The sequence below is a fragment of the Cheilinus undulatus genome, linkage group 6 (assembly GCF_018320785.1).
Source record: "Cheilinus undulatus linkage group 6, ASM1832078v1, whole genome shotgun sequence".
In the NCBI taxonomy this organism is placed as follows: Eukaryota; Metazoa; Chordata; class Actinopteri; order Labriformes; family Labridae; genus Cheilinus; species Cheilinus undulatus.
The window spans coordinates 42003285-42028212 of record NC_054870.1 but is presented as its reverse complement, the minus strand read 5'-3'; the positions used below and the strand labels follow the sequence as shown (position 1 = coordinate 42028212).

Genomic DNA, 24928 nt, shown 5'->3' with positions numbered 1-24928 from the left:
GCCATCAGTCAGTTCCTTCACACACAGGTGTAAAATCCATGTAAAAGAATCCCCTGCAGCTCTTTCACATTAAATAAGTCAAAAATGAAAGATAGATGTGCAGAGAAGATCAATTATGAGGGAAAAACTACCTTGAGATGTTGCCCAAGAAGGTCAAGGCGAGATTAATCACATAAAGTTGCCCTCATCACAGCATCATAGCTCCACTGTAAAACGTGATCATCCTGCAGTTGAAGTTAATGAATAATAGAAGACCACAACGGCAGACAAAAAGAAAAGAAAAAGCCAATCTGTCAGAAGATATTTTTAGTTCATATCTTTAGTCTGTTGTCACTCAGAGCCTGTTAACAGTGTTTAAGTCGAAGTGGCAGTGTTTTCTTCAGACAGCTCTGGGCAGCCCCAGGGAGCTGAGGTCCCTAATTGACAGTGATGTGTTCTTTGAGTCGCTGCTGAAATTCTTCATCCACCACGCTGACCGGAGCTGCAGCGCCTGACAAGACACATTAATTAACACAGAAAAGAAAAGGGCCGAAAATAACACGGTGCAAAATAACAACCTAGTAGAAAATACATTAAACACTATCTCTTTATTATAGGAAACGCTCTGGTTTCACACAGCTCTCTCCAAGAACTTCATGAAAGTATTTTCTCATGACACAATTAGGTCTGGATCTATTAAAGAAAGATGTTTTTTAATCTTTTTCTATTCAACTTAAACATTAGCTTTCCTTTATCATAATAAATGCTGATGGGAAAAACATTTTCTCTTTGATTGTTGCTCATTTATCAGAGGAAAACATCTGCAGTCTTATCTGTAACACATCAGTTAATAATGCAAATCTGAAAACACTGCACAGTGTCAGTTATGACAATTATTTTGATAGAAAATGAAGGAACTATATTTGGAAAACGTGTTTGAACTGATATCTGACTGATCAAAGAAAACATGCCAGAATAAAAGTGCTTTAGTCTAACAGTAGGCAAGTGCCTATGGTAAGTATTTTTTTAGTAATCTTCCAACAGTCTTTTAGAAATTATTCAGCTTTTAAACAAATACTTTTACACTGTTTAGTCAAACCATTGTGCACCGAAGAAATTAGGGATGCTATGGTCCTGTTTTTGCCACATTACCAATACTGATCATCTATGAGTGAGATTGGCCAATATATTGGAAAGAAAAACAAATTTCTCCTTTAAACAACTGTATTTATTCTATTTTCTGGCCAAGACCTATATTTCCTTTTCTAAAGGTTATATTTAAACACATGACAATGACTTGGTTGTGCCTTGTCTCCAATTCTGTCTGTGATTTTCATGCGGGGATCTTGAGGCACAGTCAGGGGGAGGAGGATTTTTGGTTTGGTGACTTCAGAATTTCATCTCTGCTTTTTGCAGATGATGTGGTTCTCTTGGCTTCTTCAGCTGGAGACGTCCAGCAGGTGTGGGATGAGGGTCAGCACCTCCAAGTCTGAGGCCATAGTTCTCTGCCAGAAAACAGTGGATTGCTCCCTCCATGTGTGGAGTAAGTCTTTGCAACAAGTGAAGGAGTTCAAGTATCTCAGGATCTTGTTCATGAGGGTAAAATGGAACGTGAGATTGACAGGAGGATTGGTGCAGCACTGGCAGTATTGCAGGTGTTAAACGACACCATTGTGGTGAAGAGGGAGCTGAGTTGGAAGCTCTCAATTTACTGGTCGATTTTTGTCCCAACCCTCACCTATGACCATGAACTTTGGATAATCACCGATAGAATGAGACCGCAGGTTCAAGGGCTTGAAATGAGATTCCTCAGGAGGGTGGCTGGGCTCAGCTTTAGAGATAGGGTGAGGTGATCAGACATGCTCAAAGTAATGCCACTGTTAAGTGTCTTGCTCAAGGACACATCGATATGTGACTGTAGGAGCTAGGATCAAACCCACACTTTTCCGAATATGAGATGACCGACTCTACCTACAGAGCCATAGTCGCCCACGTTGAGGTGGTATATAAATCACTTCTCGCGCTCCTGTAAATGTCTCCTTATAAACATGTTTTGTTTTAGACTGGAAGCATTTTGATAAAGGATAAATGAAGCGCTGCAGGGGCGCACACTCTGCTCATTGTGCTTATGTGTGCACGCCGACAAGTGCTCTTATAATGGGTTTTTAAAACATCTGGCAGCAATATTGTATAGCCCGGTATATGTTTTTTTTTCCCTCAACCTCTCTCTTCTTGTTCATTGACTGCCGCATGTCAGGCAGTGATTTTCATGGCACGCAGGAGTAAGGCATCGACGAGGGAATAGTTAAGATAAAACAAAAAATGTTGTTGATGGATTGACCCAATTGGAACCGTTCTCAATGGGAACTGGTTCTTGGTTCCACTCCCTAAAAAGACAAAAGCACCCACAGTCAGTCCAGTCCTGCTCTCAAGGAAACTAGCTAGTTGTGAAACTACTTTGACTTTATATTAAAGGATTCTTGCAATATACCTTCTAGGTAACAAAACATGTATTATTTACTTATCGGGTAATTGGCATATTTTCAGGCTGACGGTTTGACTGTTAATATTTTATCTGCTGGACATCCACCTGTGGAACCGGCCAAAGACTGTCAAACAACGGTTAACAGAAACTTGGCTAGTGACACCGCAGTCTCAACCACAGGTGACTGGTTTTAGTGACTGGAAAGAGGCATTATTTCCAGTTTAAAAATCATGTATAACAGAAAGGAGCACAATAATATTTTTGGAGTGGGCAATAAGAACTGAATGATTTACTAAGACCAGTAAATAAATTTGTATGTCTTGTTAGTTTCCTTGTAAACATCATGATGTCTTTACCGTAGGCTAAATGTTCCTGGTAGGTCTGGATGAATTTTTAAAATTAAATCATTTCAAAACTGCATTTTGCATTTACTTCGGTAATTTTTTTCTAATATTAAAATTTGCACTTATGCACCAACGTAACAAAGGGGTTCCAAGTAAAATATAGGTATGGGAACGCTCTGACTGCATGGTGCATCTTGATGACATGGATACACAGAAGTAGAGAAAGGACCTTGAAGAGTATGAACTAATAAGTCCATTGTGTGGTAAATATTGGTTACCATGTTTGCACATATTATTCTTTCACACTATCCTGATAAACCAAGAGTGACCTTTTGAGGCATCAGAGGGAGGAATTACAGCTTAGAGCTTTTTATTTGCATACACAAACAAGGGAGGCAAGCCAAGACGCATGAAAAATGCTATTTAGCATTTAGAAAGGTGTTAAGAAGGGCTGGCTCACACAGGCATGTCTAGAGGTCACATCATGTGCTTGTGTGCGAAGGCGTTATGTTGTGTAAGTCTCCACTTCTCGACAGGCAGTGACCTTCAGATACTTTAACACTTCACACAAATACAGATCCGACATGCGTGTTTTCAGAGCGAGCAGTTTGTCCTTCTTTACAGCGTGTGACACTGGCACTCTATTACCGAGCTTAAAGCGTCTCATTCCTGTTGGTATTTACTGATACTGAGAGTGTGGCCTGTCACTTCAGAATCATTAAACAGGAAGAGGGCTCGCGTATTATGACTCCAGAGAAGTAATTATTAATTCATCACGGTTCCTGAATAATAAATGTCAGGGATATTTACCTCCCAAAATATTGCAATGTAACCTCTTTGTTGAAACAAACGCGCCCACAAACACTCACATATCCACCGTGAATCCCACAGCAAGATCTATTCCCCCTCCCTCTTTATCCCTTTCTTTCTGCTCTGTGAGGCAGGTTAATGAGAATAATAAAATCACACTCCGTATTTCCTCTGTGCCTTGAATGGCCTCATCAATTTACAACTGGCGTGAGATACTAAAGTAGAAAGGAAACAACCAAAAAAAAAAAAGAGAGACAGGGGAAGCGGAGTGTGGTGGGGGGGAGTCGGGGAAATCATGCGTGTCTAAAATACCTGCACTTCCAAAGCATGCGTTTTATATCAGCCTGAGTTCACGAGTGAAATGGTTCGTTAATTAGGAACAACTCAGTGTGTTAAATCACAGCTGACTGCCATATTTGGGTCCGTCATTAATTCAAGCCTCCCTCCATCTCCTCCCTGCTGCTCATTATCGTCCTGGACAGCTGATGCACCCGACAACACCATGCAGTTCTAATGCACCCACAGCTTTAGGACTTGGTGTGAACTTTCAGTAACACTTTTCAACAAGGCACACAAAAATAGGGATATTTACTTGGTAGAAAATGAGAAACTAGCAGCTAGTTAACCATGGAATGAATGGAAAACCAACTGCTTGTTAACCTACAGTAAAATCTGCATACTTACGGTGTAAATTATGTACGGTCTAATTTATTCCCCTGCAGCTAGTTAGTTATTTGTTATCTAATAACTATGCCAAATTTTAGTGTTGGTTATCTAGCAAAAAGTTACTTTTTTTCCCAAGTTAAACAGCAGTTGGTTCATCATGTGTTCCCTAGTAGCAGTGCTGATTTTAGAAATAGATAACTAGAAGTTAGCTGTTTACTCAACCAGAAACTATACCTAAATTATACCTAAAACAGTTATATACTCTTTGAACAATCGTTTTATCTGCCATTAGTGACCCAGCCATCCCTTGTCAAACTGGAATTTAGTCATTTTGTACCTACAAGCTCAGCCGTTATAGTGATGCTTATCAGCGGTTAGCTATTTCCTCAATCCTGGTTAACTGGTGGTTGATTGAGGTGGTGGTTCATTTGCAGAAAGGGACTTATTTGTTCCCTGGTTAACCAGTGGTTAGTAACATATTCATACCCAGGTAAATAAGCCGCAGGTTAGTCATTTTTTAATCAACTTTGTTAGTTTTAGTGTTGTTAATTAGTTGGCTGAGTATTTTTTCCTTGGCTAGGAAGTAGTTAAATTAGTCATTCATTCCTGGGTAAGTCACAGTTGATTAGTCATTCATTCCCAGTTAAGAAGCAGTTGGTTAGTTATTAATTCTGGTTTAGTTAGCAGTTGGTTAGTTATTCATTCCTGGTTAGTAAGCAGTTGGTAAGTCGTTCATTTCACTTAATAAACAGTTGGTTAGTCGTTCATTCTGGTTTAGTTAGCAGTTGGTTAGTCATTCATTCTGGTTTAGTAGCAGTTGGTTAGTCATTCATTCTGGTTAGTAAGCAGTTGGTAAGTCGTTCATTTCACTTAATAAACAGTTGGTTAGTCGTTCATTTCACTTAATAAGCAGTTGGTTAATCATTCATTCGGCTTTGGAGGGAAGTTGGTTAGTCATTCATTCCCGGGTAAGAAGCAGTTGGTAATTCATTCATTCTGGTTTAGTAGCAGTTGGTTAGTCATTCATTCGGGTTTAGTAGCAGTTGGCTATTCATTCATTCGGTTTAGTAGCAGTTGGTTAGTCATTCATTCTGGTTTAGTAGCAGTTGGTTAGTCATTCATTCTGGTTTAGTAGCAGTTGGTTAGTCATTCATTCTGGTGTAGTTAGCAGTTGGTTAGTCATTCATTCGGCTTACTAGGCAGTTGGTTAGTCATTCATTTTGGTTAATAAGCAGTTGGTAATTCATTCATTCTGGTTTGGTAGCAGTTGGCTATTCATTCATTCGGTTTAGTAGCAGTTGGTTAGTCATTCATTCTGGTGTAGTTAGCAGTTGGTTAGTCATTCATTCGGCTTACTAGGCAGTTGGTTAGTCATTCATTCGGCTTACTAGGCAGTTGGTTAGTCATTCATTTTGGCTAATAAGCAGTTGGTTAGTCATTCATTTTGGCTAATAAGCAGTTGGTTAGTCATTCGTTTTGGTTAATAAGCAGTTGGTTAGTCATTCATTCCACTTAATAAGCAGTTGGTTAGTCATTCATTCTGGTTTAGTTATTAGTTGGTTAGTCATTCATTCGGCTTACTATGCATTTGGTTAGTCATTCATTCGGCTTACTAGGCAGTTGGTTAGTCATTCATTTTGGCTAATAAGCAGTTGGTTAGTCATTCATTTTGGTTAATAAGCAGTTGGTTAGTCATTCATTCCACTTAATAAGCAGTTGGTTAGTCATTCCACTTAATTAGCAGTTGGTTAGTTATTCATTTCGGTTATTAAGCAGTTGGTTAGTCATTCATTCCCGGGTAAGAAGCAGTTGGTAATTCATTCATTCTGGATTAGTAGCAGTTGGTTAGTCATTCATTCCCGGGTAAGAAGCAGTTGGTAATTCATTCATTCTGGATTAGTAGCAGTTGGTTAGTCATTCATTCTGGTTTAGTAGCAGTTGGTTAGTCATTCATTCTGGTTTAGTAGCAGTTGGTAATTCATTCATTCTGGTTTAGTAGCAGTTGGTTAGTCATTCATTCCCGGGTAAGAAGCAGTTGATAATTCATTCATTCTGGTTTAGTAGCAGTTGGTTAGTCATTCATTCTGGTTTAGTAGCAGTTGGTAATTCATTCATTCTGGATTAGTAGCAGTTGGTTAGTCATTCATTCCCGGGTAAGAAGCAGTTGATAATTCATTCATTCTGGATTAGTAGCAGTTGGTTAGTCATTCATTCTGGTTTAGTAGCAGTTGGTTAGTCATTCATTCTGGTTTAGTAGCAGTTGGTAATTCATTCATTCTGGATTAGTAGCAGTTGGTTAGTCATTCATTCGGCTTACTATGCATTTGGTTAGTCATTCATTCGGCTTACTAGGCAGTTGGTTAGTCATTCATTTTGGCTAATAAGCAGTTGGTTAGTCATTCATTTTGGTTAATAAGCAGTTGGTTAGTCATTCATTCCACTTAATAAGCAGTTGGTTAGTCATTCCACTTAATTAGCAGTTGGTTAGTTATTCATTTCGGTTATTAAGCAGTTGGTTAGTCATTCATTCCCGGGTAAGAAGCAGTTGGTAATTCATTCATTCTGGATTAGTAGCAGTTGGTTAGTCATTCATTCCCGGGTAAGAAGCAGTTGGTTAGTCATTCATTCTGGTTTAGTAGCAGTTGGTTAGTCATTCATTCTGGTTTAGTAGCAGTTGGTAATTCATTCATTCTGGTTTAGTAGCAGTTGGTTAGTCATTCATTCCCGGGTAAGAAGCAGTTGGTAATTCATTCATTCTGGATTAGTAGCAGTTGGTCAGTCATTCATTCTGGTTTAGTAGCAGTTGGTTAGTCATTCATTCTGGTTTAGTAGCAGTTGGTAATTCATTCATTCTGGATTAGTAGCAGTTGGTTAGTCATTCATTCGGCTTACTAGGCAGTTGGTTAGTCATTCATTTCGGTTAATAAGCAGTTGGCTAGTCATTCATTGTGGTTTAGTAGCAGTTGGTTAGTCATTCATTTCGGTTAATAAGCAGTTGGCTAGTGATTCATGCAGTTTAGTAGCAGTTGGTTAGTCATTCATTTCAGTTTAGAAGCAGTTGGTTAGTCATTCATTTCGGTTAATTAAATAGTTGGTTAGTCATTTATTCCACTTACTAGGCAGTTGGTTAGTCATTCATTCTGGTTTAGTAGCAGTTGGTTAGCTATTCATTCTGGTTTTGTGCTAGTTGGTGAGTCATTCATTACCTATTTGTTCCCTAGTTAACTAGCAATTAGTCATTTTTTACCTGGTTACCATGCCACCTTTAGCTTACCTTGTTGTGAGGTGTTACTAAACTTTCTTTCTGACTATGCTGGTGCATATCAGGTACATATCAGTGCAAATGTAAATTCCAATTAATAAAACTTTTCTTGTCAGAGTCATATTGAGGCTGCAGAGAAGAAATTATAAACATGACAACATATGGTAACAGTTCTATAGACTAAAAAAAGAATATCCAGAAACAGAAAAAAGAGGAAAAAGAGGAGGAGGAAGAAAAAGAAGAAGAAAGTCGAACAGTAACTTACTGGAGGTACAGTTAATCCTGATACAATCTAGATGGGGAAGAATAGATGAGAGATAAATTCATCTTTCAATGTTACAGCTGCAGACATCATTAAAGCATACAGTCCACCCCTCTGGGGACAGACACACGGACACTGTCCGTCCTCTGATGCTCTCACCCTTTGCCCTGAGCTGCAGCGAGCTGGTAAAAGCTCTGCAGTGTAGCTGTGCCGGAGGAGCGAGGCATAGTTTACTGGAAGACATGTTCCAGCCATGTAGAAGAGAAAATAACGAGAGCTGAGGTCCGGTTATATAACACTGTTGATTTTTTTGTTCTTTTTTTATTGAACTAAACAAATCCTTTTAAGTCTAATAAACAAGGTGATTTATGTAAAACTGTATATAACTTTCTTTACACTGTAAGAGCATCAGATTTCGGTCAGGGTCAGACAGGGCCAGCTGGAAGCTTTTCCAATATTCTCTCTATCTTTGTTTCCCCCTTTACCTATCTTTGTATCTACTGTATTTACCCAAAGTAAATCTAAAAACCGAATTTACTCAGTCAGGTAAGAAGCCTGATACCCACAAATGCTTTGATTTTATGCCACGCTGTGCTAGATTTTGGCTTTTTCTGAGGGTATTCTTAAATTCAAACCAATCCACCAAACACATTTTAATTTGGCATTGAACCAGACTTGAAATATTTGCCTGGGATTATCCCTAGTTGTACAAATGAATATTTCTACACTTTGTTATTGCTTTTATTAATAGTTAATTATGCAAAGGCAAGTTACTACTTGCATAGGTATTAAGCTGAAAACTTGTACAGGTCATGGCACCAATTATGTCATATAATAATATTTACATGTTTTTTCATAAAGAAGAAAGTCATTGTGCATAACCAGTAAAGGTTGCTGATGTTTTTCTTGTAATTCTAAGTGAGATTTAAAGAACCTGCAATAGAAATTGCTGGGCTTCTCCTTTAATTTAAAGTAAACTACTCAAAGCTTTGGGGTACAGAACATTTCTCTCATTATTTTTGTCCAGCAATGATTTAGAATTCTTTTTATAACAGCTCTAGTTACTTCTAGCAAAGGCACACAGAGTGCGACTCCCTCTCTGTCTATATTTACCTCTCTGTTTCCTGAGGCTAAAGTCGTGCTCTGTAAAAGGTGACCCGATCGACTCCCTCCCCTCCTCGCCTCCTTGGCCCTGCCTGTCGCGTGTTGTCAACCACAGCAGAAAAGTGGTCGCAGACAGCCAGAGACCAACACCAGCCTGACCCTTACAGGGAATGCTCTGCTTTCTGAAGGAACGGACCGACTCTGTTTCTGTGTCAAAGATAATTCAACAGAAGACGTAACAGGACGGCCTTTTGTTTTCATCTATGTGTCGTGGTAATGATCAGACTTGTCAGCCCTGTCAGTGTGGGGCGCTGTTGTCTTCTGCGGAGCGACAGATGCTTCCTTGTGGTTGGAACAGACTGTCTACTTTGTATGCATCGCTAAACGACTCCGCTTAGGGAGCCCATTTCTGTTTAGCCAGTGGAAAGGAGAAATAGATGGCTATCATTTGTGCGGCATTGCTCTGTCTGGGAGATATCAAACTTTTCACAGGCATCATTGGATCCTTTCCTGAGCAAATAAGCGCACATACACAAATACACAGAGTCTTTCATTTTGTCCTCAATTTTCTTTTGGCTGTGGGCGCAGGTGGGGAATGTCTTTTCCACTCAAATTTAAGACACGGTTGTGGATTTATGTGCGATCATGCATTCATTCTACAATGATTCAGCAGCACGGGAGAGCAAACGATTAAAAATGTGTCTGCAGGTTGCCACAAGCCAAAAAAAGCACTTCATCATATTACTGTGGTCAACCACAAGCTTGGGGATATTGTGATATCATAAACAGACTCATCTTTGAGGCATTATTAGCTTCCTCAGATGAATTCTAATAATTTCAAATAAGGCAGAACAAGAAAAAGGAGCAGCATGTGCCGTGTAAGGGCATTTTCCTTTTGAGAATTACACATGTACAGATGTTGAATAAACGGGCAGCGAGCATTCCCTGCTGGGCAACAGCAGCTGTGTGCTCAACTGGCAGTGAGCGCAGAGCCGCAGACTCTTTTCATTGAAAGTCTTTACTCCTTCTATTCAAAATGTGCTGTCTGAGCGTGGGTGTCAGTGAGTGCGTGTGCTATCTTTGCCGCTGCAGTCGGAGTATGTCCGAGGCGTTACCTAAGTTGACAGTCAGGCGGACGCGGCCGCTCTCCAGCTCGAGACGCAGGGTGTCGGCAGAGTCTCTGGATGTGGTGGCTATCAGGATGCCATAGGCTCGCTGGGAGCGGAAGCGCAGAGACACGTCCTCGGCTTCTGTGTGCATCACAACTGGCAGCTGGACTTTCATAAACTTGCTGCCGTCGTAGCTGAGGATGGTTGCCTCTGAAGAGAGAAAAAACAGGGGAAACAGGATGAGTGAGAGTAAAATAAAGGTTTAAAAGATGAGGCAGAATCTAGTTTAGTGACTTTAAATCTTTATAGAAGAGATGATTAAGATTAAGTATTAAAGTGATTGGTGCTGGAATATCCTCAATGTGAGTTCTTTTACATTTATCTGCTGCATTTCATACTGTTGACCACTCCATTTGATTACAACCCCAATTCCAAGAAACTTGGTGCACAATGTAAAAATGTAAAGAAAAAGAAAATGTAATCATTTGCAAATCTCATAAATCCATATTTTACTGTCAAAAGAAAATAAACAACAAAACTAAGCCTTTTTTACTATTTAATGAAAAATATCAGCCTATTTTGTATTAGAGGGCAGCAACACATCAAAAAAGTAGGGACAAGGCAACAAAGGGCTGGAAAAGTAAGTGGTATCAATGAAAAACAGCTGGAAGTGTTTTACAACTAATTAGGTTGATAGGCAAAAGGTCAGGAACATGACTGGGTGTAAAAGGAGCATTTTAGAGAGGCAGGGTCTCTCAGAAGTAAAGATGAGTAGAGGTTTACTCATTCACAGAAATGGTGCCTAAACATTGAGGAACAATCTCAGAGAAATGCTCCTCAACATTAAAGTGTGAAAACTTTGAATATCCCACCATCTACAGTACATAATATCATCAAATGATTGAGAGAATCTGGAGAATTTTCTACGTGGAACAGACAAAGCTGAAGGTCAATATTGGATGCTTGTGATCTTCAGGTGGCACTGCATTAAAAAAGACATGATTTCGTTCTGAAAATCACTGCATGGGCTTAAGAACATGGCTGTCAACACAGTTAGCTGTGCCATCCTCAAATGCAACCCACAGCTGAATAATGCCAAGAAAAGGCCATATGTGAACACGATCCAGAAAACTCACCATCTTCTCTGGGCCAAAGCTCATTGTAAATGGCCTGAGGCAATGTTGAAAACTGTTCTGTGGTCAGATGAAATAACAATTTGACATTGTTTTAGGAAGCATGGGCGCTTTGTCCTGCAAACTGAAGAGAAGAGGGACCATCCAGCTTGTTTTCAGTTCACAGTTCAGCAGTCTGCCTGTCTGATGGGGTTGCAACATGTGCTCCCATCCAGACTACGTCTCTTTCAGGCAAGTCCAATGATGAGGCAAGACAATGCTAAACCACAAACTACATTCATCACAACATGGTTATCATAGTTAACTAAAACTAACTAAATAACTAAAACTAAAATGCAACAACAGTTTTTGTTAACTAAAACTATATAAAAACTAAGCTTTACAAATAAAATGAAAACTAACTAAAACTGTACTGTGTGCTTACAAAAGTAACTGAAACAGAATAGAAATAGGGACAAAATCTCCTTAGTTTTAGTCTTTGACACTAGCATACTGACTGACATGAACACCCAAGCCTGGAGAGAGTAAAATTCCCTGATCTGATTGAAGATAACTTCACACAGTGGTAATTCTAGGTCTTGAGTTGCATCCAAAATTAAAATGTAATAATTAAAGTGAAAAGTAAAGAGCCCCTGACATGTATCCCAAAAACTAAAACTAACACTAAAACTAGTCAAAAATAAACTACAATGAAACATTATGCAAAATATGAACTAAACTCAACTAAAAACAGCAGTAAAAACTAATTAAAACTAAACTAAAAATTCAAACAAAAGTCAAATACTAAATTGCATTTAAAACAAATGAAACATCCAAAACTATTACAACCTTGATCACACCAGCATGGCTTCACAGACGAAGAGTCCGGGTGCTGAACAGGCCTGTCTGCAGTCCAGACCTTTCACCAATAGAAAACATTTGGAGCATCATAAAACTAAAAAATCTGGCAAAGAAGACCCAGGACTGTTGAGCAGCTAGAGTCCTAAGAATGCGACAACATCCCTGTAGCTCCCTCCAATGAATGCAAGAGTCATGAGGTTTTGGTTAAAAAACGGGGTGTACTTTAATTTCTGGCCAACCCATGAGAACTGGGTAAAGAAAGAAACAAAATAAACTAGTAAAGAAATGAATGTTTCACAATGTCTTACAATGTAGCTTCCATAGCTTTCAATGCTGCAACTTAAACTGAAGAAGTGCAGCACATTTTCCATCATAAAATAAACACACTGTGGATACTGTCTCTATACCCCACAGATTGTATAACCTATGCACTTAAAAACAGCACAGGCAACACGTCTATAAAGCGACACTATGTGCTAATTAGCATAATAATACGAACGTAATTTGCATAGCAATTCACACGTGTTTAAAGTAGGTGCTCTACATTGTCACACAAAACAAACAGAAACTTAAAAACATACCTCATAGGCTGCTTGTCATTAAAGGGGGGCTAAATCTTTGATATCTTCTTGTCTTTGTCTTCCTTTTCCTTTTCTTTACAGTAATTTGTGCGTTCAAACTTTACTCTTACTTTATCATGTCTTCTTGCGCTTCTCCTAAGGTGTGTTCTAATTACGTGCAGGGGGGAACACTAATTAACAAACATTAGTTCCGCCTTGATACTTTAGATGGGAAACAAAACAAATAGATGGACAACCAAAAAATAACACTGGGGCTGTGTCCGAAACCACACACTCATTCCCTACTCCCTTTCCACTCTATAGTGAGCAGCATATAGTGGAATATATAGTGGACTCAACTGCAAAACACAAAAACGATTTCGGACACTACTCCGGCAGCGGGCGATGACGTCATCGCCGTCTCACAATTTAAACGTTTAGCAGCAACGGCTGGTAAATTTCGTTGACAACGGCTGAGGATCGAAATTAACGGTAGAATTTCCATGAAAACTGATTAAAAAATGTAACTTTAAAAAAATAAAAAAACAAACATACTGATAGATAAATAAAGCTGTCTCTAAAGTGACAAAATAATAAACATTTTTGTGTGTATTATCACTTATTTTGCATAAAGATGATGGTCTCATGCCTTGTAACCATCATAGGGGGAAACAGTTACTCTGTTTTGAATCCTTAATATTTTCTTACAGATTTGTTAAAACCAACAAACAAATAAGCATTTTAAAAAGTTTTTGTATATGTTCCCGTGCTCCTCTCGTTCGTCCGTCATGTTTAAGAGCAACAACCGCGATGCATTATGGTAAATATTGCTGGCTAGTGACCATCGGATGTTCACTACTTTTCACAATGCATTGTGGGATAGAATGTGTGTACTATATAGTCAATGGCTGTGTCTGAAACCACTCCCTATTCACTATATAGTGCACTATATAGTGAATACGCCATTTTGTAGTGGTGTCCGAATTCTGAGTGAGCATTGTTATTCACTATTACTATTCACTTTTTCCCTCTATGATGATTACAAGACATGAGACCATCAGCTTTATGCAAAAATAAGTGATAATACACACAAAAATGTATATTATGTTGTCACTATAGAGACAACTTTTTTATCTATTAGTATATCTTTTTTTGTGAAAATACGTTACATTTTGTAGCAGTTTTTATTGAAATTCTACTGTTAATTTCGATCCTCAGCTGTTGTCAAGGAAATTTACGAGCCGTTGCTGCTAAACGTTTAAATTGTGAGACGGCGATGACGTCATCGCCCGCAGCCAGAGTAGTGTCTGAAATCATTTTTGTGTTTTGCAGTTGAGTCCACTATATAGTCCACTATATGCTGCTCACTATAGAGTGGATAGGGAGTGGGGAACGAGTGTGTGGTTTCGGACACAGCCAATAACAAGCTCAGAATTTGGACACCACTACAAAATGGTGTATTTACCATATAGTGTACTATAGAGTGAATAGGGAGTGATTTCAGACACAGCCTTGGACTGACGATGAGAGGCAGTTAGAATTCCAACATCCCAAAACTCCAGCTGCTTTCCTCACTTCCTAGACATTTACAAACCGTTGTTAAAGGTAGAGGGGACGCTACACAGTGGTAAATATGGCCCTGTCCCTAATTTTTTGAGATGTGTTGCTGCCATCAAATTCAAAATAAGTAAAAGCTAATATTTTTCATGAAAGGTTAAAATGTCTCATCTTCAACAGTTGATATGTTGTTTGTGTCTATTATGAATGAAATAAGGGTTTATGTTTTGATTTACATCTTACAAAGTGCCCCAACTTTTTTGGAACTGGGGTTGTGCCTCCTTAACTCATTCAGTAGGGAGGTCTTTTAGTGCTGCCATTGGAAAATCCCAGTCTTCCAGTATAAATCATCTGGAGTACCTCAGGGGTCAGTTCTGGGCAGGGGTGGACTGCAAAAAATGGCCCTGGCATTTTTGGCCATGGTGGCCCACCATAATTATTTATCTGCGAAGGAACACGACATACCAGAGGATATATGTGCACATTGTGTTGATTCAAAAATTAAAATAAAGCACAGCAGCATACATGGAAGAGAGTAACCATGTTAAAAAACTGATACACTCTTTCACTACTCACAGAGACTTTCATCTAGGGAGAGATGGCCACACACTGTAAACTGGACACCAAGTCTACTCATAGCATTATTTGAAAACAAAGACTATAAAGGCAATTCTCTCTCTCACACACACACACAAACACAAACACTAGGGTGACCACCTCTAAACCAGCAAGGATGAGGTTGTGCACAAACTCTATAGGCTAATATTATTCTGCATGTTTTAAGTCTGACTGAAATAAATGAGTCTTGTAATAATTTCCTATGTTGAGCATTTGCACACTTTTAGCCTACAGTTTCCCCAGATACTATTTAGTGAAGATGTGTCTCTAATCATTTTCAAATTGTATTAATTTAACTGTTTTCTAACTGTTCCAACTTTGTTCTTTTTCTTACTTTTTTTTACATTTTCTGTTTTATTATTATTATTATTACTACTATTATTATTATTTTATTACACACATCCCAAAACATTTTCATTGTTAATTCCACAGGCTATCATCATTTTTGTGTCATTCCAGTGTCTTTCTGACTGCGTGCTGGCTGACATGTGTAGGCTACCCCCTGCCCTCAAAACCACATACACAACCACCCACACACACAACAGCTCTCCACCCTACATGAAACTTCCCTCTCTTCATTAACGTTTCGGCTACTTCTTACAGCCCGGTAAGATTTGTAAATCTTCAGGTCCCAGAACGCAGACTGGGTGTTGTTCCAGTAGTAAGGGGGAAACAAAAATGTCACGGAATACATCAAAAATGAAAACCTGTGCCTTGTGCAAAAATGGGTCAAGAAGATCGTGTAACTGAAAACAACCTATTAATCTAAATGATTAGATAAAGAATCTGTTGCAGAGAAGCTCTACGGAGAGCGTCTCTCTCCCTTACTCTTTCTCTGAGCGGCAGCTGTCAGTCAAATCTGCCGTGTTTCAGCACCAAGGACAGCGCAAAATCACCACCAGCTCATTCAGCTTTAACTTTTAACTTTTACTACACAAAAACCTGCTTATTCAGTTAGAACATTACTAAACTTTCACTACACAAAAACCCACTTATTCAATTGAAATATTATTTATGAAACTGCACCTGTCACGTCATTAGTATTCAGTAGATATTACTCTGTTATTCAATCAAAGATTGTCTGCAAAAACAAAACTCTTCTATCAGATGACTGCCTGAGTAAACTTCCAGGTCTATGGTCTGATCATGAATGAACTTCTGTCTCTCATCTAAGTGCCTTTTCATTCATAGATCTGTGGACTGCTTCCACAGTTCACAGGACACATGCCCACATTAGTAGCGTGTGGGGCTTACGTTAATCATATCCAAGCCAAAAAAGACAGCAGAAAGTCTGAACCCAGAGCCTGAACAGCTCACATGGCAAAATGCACACACTTCAGGCATCACTGAATGCTATAAATGCATCCAAACATAATTATGGGCAGCGAAAATAAAGAGCTCGTGTTAAGGCATGGCGGACAAATTTATAGTTAAAACATCGTCTTACCTACACTGTGACATGGATAAACAGCTGCCTTTTACTCTCAGGTCTGTCCCTTTAGTCCTACTGTGATCCAGGTACCCAGTGATAGCAGCCTGCTAGCGGATGTTGCTAACTCTTCATCGCTGCCCTCAGATGCCCGCACAGGTGAGCACTAACTCTGTCTGCAGGTGCATCAGCTGTTGTTCCAGCGACTGCTGCTGATGACTTCTGAGTCACAGCTGTTTTAATCTTTTTCCTTCACAAATGTCCGTTTGTCCATTTTGTTAGCTGAAATTAACTCTCGCTGCTAATGTTAACTATGATGTTAACTAGCGCTTGATTGTCTGTGATTGGTCGGTTGTTTACTGATATGATGCTTTGCGCACAAGTCAGGAGGTGAAAGGATGATATGATGCTTTTTTTGTTTAGTCTGCCTACCCATAGGCTGCAAGGTCCCACCCATGAGGTCCTGCCCCAGCCCGGCTCGTGTAGTGATTGACAGCACTGTCAGGGCTCTCTGAGCCTGTCAGCCCATGATTGATTGACAATGACAAACAATGCACCAATAATATGTGTAGATAACTGCTGGCAACACACTGCTAGCTTTCTGTAGCCAATGATGAGTGGCTGGCAGGCCCAATTAGAGGGAATTTAGAAAATGAAGAAACTTGCACCGCCCCACATAGGCCGTCTGATAGGCCATGTCAAATTATTGATTAAAAAAAAAAAAAATGTAGCGGACCGGACCAGCCCACATTGGGTCGACGGCCCACCGGGACGATGCCCAGTATGCTAGATGGCCAGTCCAACCCTGGTTCTGGGACCACTTCTGTTTTCCATTTGTATTCTGCCCTTGGGACACGTGATCTCCTGACACAACATTTATTTATATTTTTATGCTGATGACACTCAGCTGGATCACCAACAGCAGATCACATTTCCTCATTCCTAATTGGTATGACAGATATCAGATATACAACAGTCATTCCAGTTTCCAAGTCTTCCAGAGAACACTACACCCCGAATCATGATGAAACCAACATCCAAGTGAGCAGCACTACAAAAGATAACATACAAAATCAGTGAGTCAATGCAAAACGCCTTGCTTAGTGACTCCTCACAGTTTGTTCACAGATATGTCATCCATGAGCAGTGCAAGTGCAAAGACATGACACAAGTCTGGCATCACATTCCAGTGTGTACTACAGCTGACAGCCCCCCAACTCTCCTCCAAGTCTGAGTTCTGTCTTCTGTGTGCCAGATGTAGGTGGCAGCCTCTATGAGTGAAAACACAAAGTATGAGGACAGGTAAACATTCAGAAAGTAGAGAAGAGAAAACAGGCACGCAAACTGAGAACAGATAAAAATCTTACTGAAGCGGATATAAAAGAAACTCCATCAAACTAAATGTACAAGTTTACTTGAGAAGAAGTATCGGCCTTGCATCAACTCTCTCTGTAGCTGAGATATAGTACCGACAGACTACAAAAGGACAAATTGATATTGACTGAAGAGAGAAAAAATAAACAGCGACAGAATAGAAATAGTGTATGGACCTTGAATATTGAGCTTCTGCTCAGGGTGACTGCATTTACTCAGAGCATTAGGCAGTCGTCTGGAGAAATGCAGGGGAGATTGTTTAACGTCGGCAGGAGGTTGTAACAGCATTTCTGGTAGTGTAACTAAACCATAACCCAATAAGAAAGCCATTACTGCGGCTGCAGCGCCGAGACAGATAGAAGCCGAGGCGGACGGGTGGGAGATGGAGAGCGGTGGGGGCGATAGGGTACCAATGTACACACACCACCTCATCGGCACTTCCTCGTCACACAGAGCCAATGTCACATCCATCCCCTGGGACGCCTCCGTCACATTCCTCACCCAAATCCAATTTCTCCACGCCCTCCTGGGGTACGCTGCAGATGACAGGGGCGTGTGACAAACGAGTTCTCACTGCTAAACTGTCTGCCTCCTGCCAGGCAGCAAAAGCAAAGGGACGCTTTTAGGAACTGTTAGCAGATGCCAGGAAAACAGAGCAACTGTTGAAAATCTGCTAATACTTGAAAAGTGTCTGTCACTGTTACATTAGACACAGTAGCACTAAGAGCCGATGAGGGCATTTTCTAGAAAGGGACTTTTCTATACATGGAGCTAGGACTGTGTTAAATATTTCTTTTTTTCAAAATATAATTATATAGTTTCAAACAAATGAAGAGCAACAATCCTGTTTAAACTGATGTATTTAAATCTGCATTGAAGCAGCTTTATGTATTTCTTCTGACTTCTTCTGGTCATTGGTCAGTGGAGTGTTAAATGAACTTATTCTAAAAGGTAAAAAGTTGCCAGACCTGATGCTCAGTACAGACTCTTTACAGCCAGAACCACTATCAGTAAGGCCTCTGCCAGGCCTATGCCTCATCTCTTTCGGGATCCTCCCAGCTGACCCCTCTACAATGCATGTGGGCATCCCCGACCTCTGGTCCAGCCAACTGGGTCCTGGCCACCCAATATGTGGAGGGCTTTATCAGGCCGAGAAAGTGTGCAAGGTGCCTGTAGAAATGCAACTGCTCTTGTATCCAGCAGCTGACCCTTCCCATCCCTGCTCTCCTGATCATGTCAACCTTAGACTCACAGTCTTGCCAGCAATACCCAAAAATGTACCAAAGAGGTCATCATAAAGGAGTCCAGTCGGCACGTCTGTCCATCAGTTAATGTCCAGGTCTATAGGAAGACCAGAAAGAAAAGGGACCAGAAGACTCTGACTTTGGTCTGCATGCTAAGATACCCAGGGTGCAACAATAGCTGTGTTGACTAATTGCAAAAGTGCTTTGAATACGTTTCCATTGAAGCAAGTTTTGGGCATGAGCCTCGCAATTCTCGTAAAATCTCATCTCACGAGACTCCGCTGCAAGGAGGCTGGATGCTCAAAACCTGTTGTGTGTTTGTACAGTTATGATCACATCTACAGTGGCTGCCTTGATAATTTTGAACATAAGATGAAGGCAATGGATGAAAGCTCAGAAGCAAAGTCCGTACGTATGGCAAAAGCCACGTATAAGGGTATGAGTATGATGTTAAGAAAAGTCTTGTCTCCTCTTCTGTTCACACGTACCACACCATGTTATCTCAGAGTGTACTGGTCATGTGAAAAGGTACGTTACATCCTGTAACATGTAAATGTGGAAAAGGTGTTTCCACTGCACTTTTTCTATATCGGAATGTCTGAAAAACCTCCTTATAAGATTGTAAAAACTTTTTTTGCGATATTTCAGAGGTTTTTCGAAATGTAGTTGTTTCCATTACCAGTTTTTTTATCGTACTGTTTAGATTTTGCGCATTTCTAAGGGTAATGGAAACACAGTTACTGTCTTGCCCAGCGAACCCATCGCCCCACGTGGGAGTCCAAGTCTGTGCTTGATCTCAGCCTTGCAGTCAGGAGATTGATGGATTATGCTGCCATGGTAGATGAACTGCTCCACAACTTTCAAGCTCTCACCATTTACTGGCACAGATTCGATGGCAGCATCCAAGGCATCCCCAATTGCCTGGATCTTTGGTAGCCCAGGAGACGTACATTCCCAACGCCTCAAGCCTCCTCACTCAGCAAGATGCTGCATACTTAGCTGTTAAAATTGCCCTTCCTGATTCCCGATGCAAGCAAACACAAAATGCTTTCAAGTAGCTTGCAGCATTAACCAGGAAGGCCACAATTAGAAGTTTTTCTCACTCATGTGAAGTCCATGAATAAGGCAGATCCTTGCTTCACTGTGTAGTAAAAATATTGTTTTAAAAGCAGATTTGCTAAACAGAGTCCTCAATTCAAAACAAGAAGTAAGCCACAGAGGGAATGCCCAACAATACAGTGGTTTGGGGGGAGTACTTGTGGTTATGTCAGAACTAAACTGTAAAGTATATACATAACATAGGACTAGTTAATTGCAGTTACATGATATATACATTAGTGGGAAAAAAAACACATATTGTGGTTTAACAACAGTCCCTAAATGTGTTTGTTATAGCCTAAAACTTTTCCTGTGAACAAAACTACAAAAAGAAATTAATTAAAAAAAAAAAAATCAAATTCTACACTTTTGTACAGGTGCTACTTTTTCCACATTGAGTCCCCTTGAGGTCAAATTTGTCAAATCAAGAAAAAAGGGTGGTGGCAATTTTGAAACTGTGAAACTGTACGAGTCAAATCTGTGTGTATATTTTTGGTGGCAGAGTTCAATGGAGCCTTGACACTGTGACAAGAACTGTCTGCTCTCTCACCAATTGTGCCCAGGTTCCTGTATAGACAAGTCGCCTGTTGGCCTGAAGGGTGCTGGGGGAATCTCCAAACAATGGAAAAGTTAAACTGCAGTGGAAGGAATGATCATATGTGATGGTGCTGGTAAGAAACAGATGTCATACAGTAGGCAGAAGGCGCCCTGACTCATTGTGAAATCTCACCTGTAAGTGTAAGCATGTGATGTGATAAATTAATTTAAAAATATAACAAAGAACCTGTCAAATCCACACTTACTGAGATGAAGGGAGGGTTGGAGGAATTGTGAAAAACTAATGAAATTCTCTCTGCCTAGTTTGCAATAAGCATTTTTATGTCTTAGGTGAGAAGTATGAAACTGTTGAATTGGTAAGTTGATTTAGTTTTGAACTGTAATGCCTAGCCTTACAGCATGTCCTAAAAACCTACAAGTGCAACTATGTAAATGTGTTTTTCATTGCATGCAACCAGGGCTGCATGGCAGCGCAGGGTGCCCGGGTTCTCTCTAGGTACGCCAGCTTCCTCCCACCACCAATGACATGCACATTAGGTTGATGGATCACTCTAAATTTGCCGCTGGGGTGAATGTGAGTGTGTCTGGCTGTCTGTCTTTATGTCAGCCCTGCACTGACCGGCAACCAGTCCAGGGTGTACCGCACCTCTCACCCAATGTCAGCTGGGATAGGTCCCCCAAGCGGGATAAGTGGCATAGAAGATGGATGGATTGCATGCTACCAAACTGTCTGCATATTATCAATGCATTCCTTCAGTCCCTTCTTTCAAGCATGACATTATTACTCCATTACCCAAAAATAACTAGCTTGATCCTTCAATAATGAACAATTTCAGGCCCATCTCCAAACTTCCCTTTATCAGTAAAATCATAGAAAAAGTAATCAGTTACCTAACCTTTAACAATCTGTATGATGTTAACAATTGGATCTAAGTTCTGCCTTTGACACAGTTCATCATGAATCTTGAAAATTGCAGTGGCCTATCCGGATCTGTAACTCCCCAAATCGTATCTAAAGACCATTCTCAGTTTCGCTCTGCTACTTCTCAGCCACAGGAGGATGATTAATGGCTACATATTTCTGTCATGTTGTTCATCACTGGGTTTAACGCTAATACAGTGAGTCTTGATTGGTGAAATACATGCGTACAGTAAACAGGTGTTTTGTGTTGATTCTCAGACAGGGCAAATTGCATTCTCTAACAGCTGGTAGTCAAATTTTGATGCATAAAACTGCATCAACATTTGACTACCAGGATTGGACTGATAAGCATGTTTTTGTCATGCATAGTATTTACTATTTTTCTATCAGCTACATGTATGTAACCTAAACATGTTTGTAACTGAAACACACCACTAGATGGTGCTGGAGCACTGTTTGTTGTTCTGCTAAGCCAAGCAATTCTAGCTATTTTCCTTTCCAGGACAACGTAGTTTGCGAGTGTTCTGCAGGGGGTGCCATGTTTCGCTAAATATTCTCTGTTCCACTGTTGTTGAAGGGAAGCAGTGCTCCTGGCAGCCCATATTTTTACTAAAAATAGAAGTTAGACAGCGTTTAATCAATCAATCTCTTTAGAATATGATTCTGAGAAGTGTAAAACAAGTGTAAAATCTTGTTTTAAGGACTGTATATTGAGGATTACAGCCTAACTAACCTTTCATGGTTTGTGCTAATTTCAATGCTATGTGCAGGTAGCTTTGTGTGCATGCAGTAGAACATGCTAGTATTTTCTGTTTGTTGGTTGCTGCATGTGTAGCTTATTTGTTTTTTCCAAAATGAATTAAGGTGACATGCTAATATTTTTAGTTGTAAAGTATGCCTGATATGTATTTTTTGTAAATCTCAGCCAGTTCATTTAGAATCAAGAAAAACATTTAAAGTGTATGTTAAAACAGACCACTTTTTTCACTGGCGTTGAAGGTTGTGCATGCATGAGAAGTTGGCAATAATTAAATCCAGAGTCTAGATCACAACTATGACCCCTGCTGTCTGATCCTCTTCTCTCTGCATGACACTCCGCATCCAATAAAGCAAGAAACACAATGCAGAGCTACGCATAAAGTAGACACGCAGAGCCTTTGGGTTACATAAACAATGGCTGACAGAAGTATTTCTGCAAAAACAAAGCAAAAATTAAGTCATTCTGATAAAACTAGTATGATACTGATTGTTTTTGGGGTTGATTTAATAGCTGCAGGGATTTAAAGGCCAAACATACCCTAAAAACCAAGACATCATTTTCCCCCTCACATTTTTTTAAATCTAATGATGTTTTTAGAGGTCAAATGGGAAGGTTTGAGGGACCTGATATGGCCCACTGGCCACCAGTTGATGCCCACTATTTTACATGCTCCTTCTTCAGAAACATAAAGTCTCATACTATTCATATGCTGATGAGATGCAGCTTTATGTCTCATTCTCCTCTGGTCCAATGCATTGACTAAATAAACCACTGGATGCCCCAGAATTTCCTTCAGCTTATAGATAAAACCAAAGTCCTGATTGTAGGTCAACAAAAACAGAAACAAGAACACATATTAGTGGGGGTAAAATAGGTAATCTTCTGTCATGCACTCTGAGTTTACCTTTGTATGAAATGAGTTTTACCAATAAAACTGATTTGAATCAAGCAAATGCACAAATAATGACATTGTCAGGCATGATGCTGTAAAGCCTAAAGAGATATTCCTGTAAAAAGTAAAAATGCGTAATATCATTGTTTAGTGCTTGATTAGCATTCACAGACCTCAGATTAAAAATAAATATTTATAAAGCCGGTTTGAAAATGCACTTTTTGCTGTTAAGACCATTTCCCCAGACTGTGTGGGCATGTCAGATCACATTTTGATTGACGTCTGTCAGCCTCCGCAAACAAGAGTGATGCTTTAGACAGTAACAGTATGTTTGGATTGTCTGACTCAGAATCACAAGAGGGAGTAGAAAGACACCAGCTTCAGAAATACATTTTAGTAGGTCTCTGAGGTTATCAGAAATATTGCTGTTATTTATTCAGTGGTTGCATGCAGCATAACAATAGAAATACATGGAGAGATTGCACCAGGCTATTTGTTCTCACAGTCTCTGTTTGCAAACATTTGTGGCACACATGGGTCATTCTGAAGAGCTCAGTGACTTCAAGTGTGGTGCTGTGATGGATGCCATCTTTGCTATAAGAAAGGAACAACAGCAACTCAGCAGAAGATGTCGTAACAGAGGTGTGGGGTGGGGGGGTCAATGGCTGCATAAAAGTTGCCAACATTCTGCTGATTCCATAGCTTAAGATTAATAGAAGCACAAAAACTTTTGTGGCAAGAGCTTCATGAATGGGTTTCCATGGCTGAGCAGCTGCATGCAAGCCTCACGTCACCAAGTCCAAGGCCAAGTGTCAAATGAAGTGGTGTGGACTGGACTGTGGAGTGACGAATCACAAATCTCTGTTTGGCAGTCAGACGGGCAAGTTTAGCGGATGTTGGGAGAACCTGCCTGACTGCAATGTAGCAACTGTGAAGTTTGGTGGAGGTGGGAGAATAATATGGGCTGGTTTTTCAGGGTTTGGGCTGGACCCCTTATCTCCAGTGAAGGCCAATCTTAAAGCTTCAGCATACCAAGACATTTTGAACAATGCTAAGTTTCCAACTTTGTGGCAACAGTTTGGGAAAGGTCCTTTTCTCTTCCAAGATGACTGTTCCCTAGAGCACAAAGCAAGGACTATAAAGATATGGTTTGATGAGTTCAGCATGGATGAACTTGACTGGCCCACATAGAGCCCTGACCTCAACCCCACTGAGCACCTTTGGAAAAGAACTGGAACGGAGATTGCAAGACAGGCCTTCTTGTCCAACATTAGTGCCTGACCTCATCAATGCTCAACAGAATGAATGGGCACAAATTCCCACAAATCATGTGGAAAGCCTTCCAAGAAGAGTGGAAGCTGTTACAGCTGCAAAAGGTGGACTATTACATATTAAAGTACATGCTTTTGAATACAATGCCTTTACAGTCCCTGTTGAAGTAATGGTTGGGCGACCAAATACTTTTGTCATATAGTCTATTTGGACTGAGTCTACACAACTCGAAACAGTCCAGCTAGACTCCATCAGCTGTGCATGTAAGCATACTTGACTATTGCTAACTTCTTGTAGAAAAAGAGGCTGCTTACCTGTTCACTTTCTGTTACCATGTTAATTTTAGTCTTTGTGTCTTTGTTGTGTGTTTATGTCATTAAATAAATAAATAACTGTCATCAGATGGCACTTTGAGATGTACGTGTTAGACCGAAGCAGAGTTTGCCAGTCTTGACAACATTCATTGTCGCCATGAAGACAGGATGCAGCAGGTAAGGTCCACCTCCCTTATCTTGTTTTGAGCTTGGCAGCTACACGCTAAATTCGAATGAGCAGCAGACGCTTGGGAGCCCTATGCGTGTAAATGTTTCCCTGCGTTGTGCTTGCCGTGACAATAAAAAGCACTAAACTTCCATTTCTCTGTATTTAAA

At 40.1% G+C, this 24928-nt stretch overlaps 1 protein-coding gene across 12 annotated transcripts in view; it reads right to left on the bottom strand.

Annotated features, from left to right (window-relative positions):
- Positions 1-24928, bottom strand: part of LOC121511094 (neurexin-1a) — a 572512-nt gene that overhangs the window by 299599 nt on the left and 247985 nt on the right. For all 12 annotated transcript variants that reach the window (XM_041789632.1, XM_041789633.1, XM_041789637.1 and 9 more), the window contains 2 exons: positions 10028-10231; positions 7812-7838 (listed from right to left, as the gene is read on the bottom strand). In XM_041789632.1, the coding sequence (XP_041645566.1) occupies positions 7812-7838; positions 10028-10231 (231 nt within the window). The remainder of the gene's footprint in view (positions 1-7811; positions 7839-10027; positions 10232-24928) is intronic.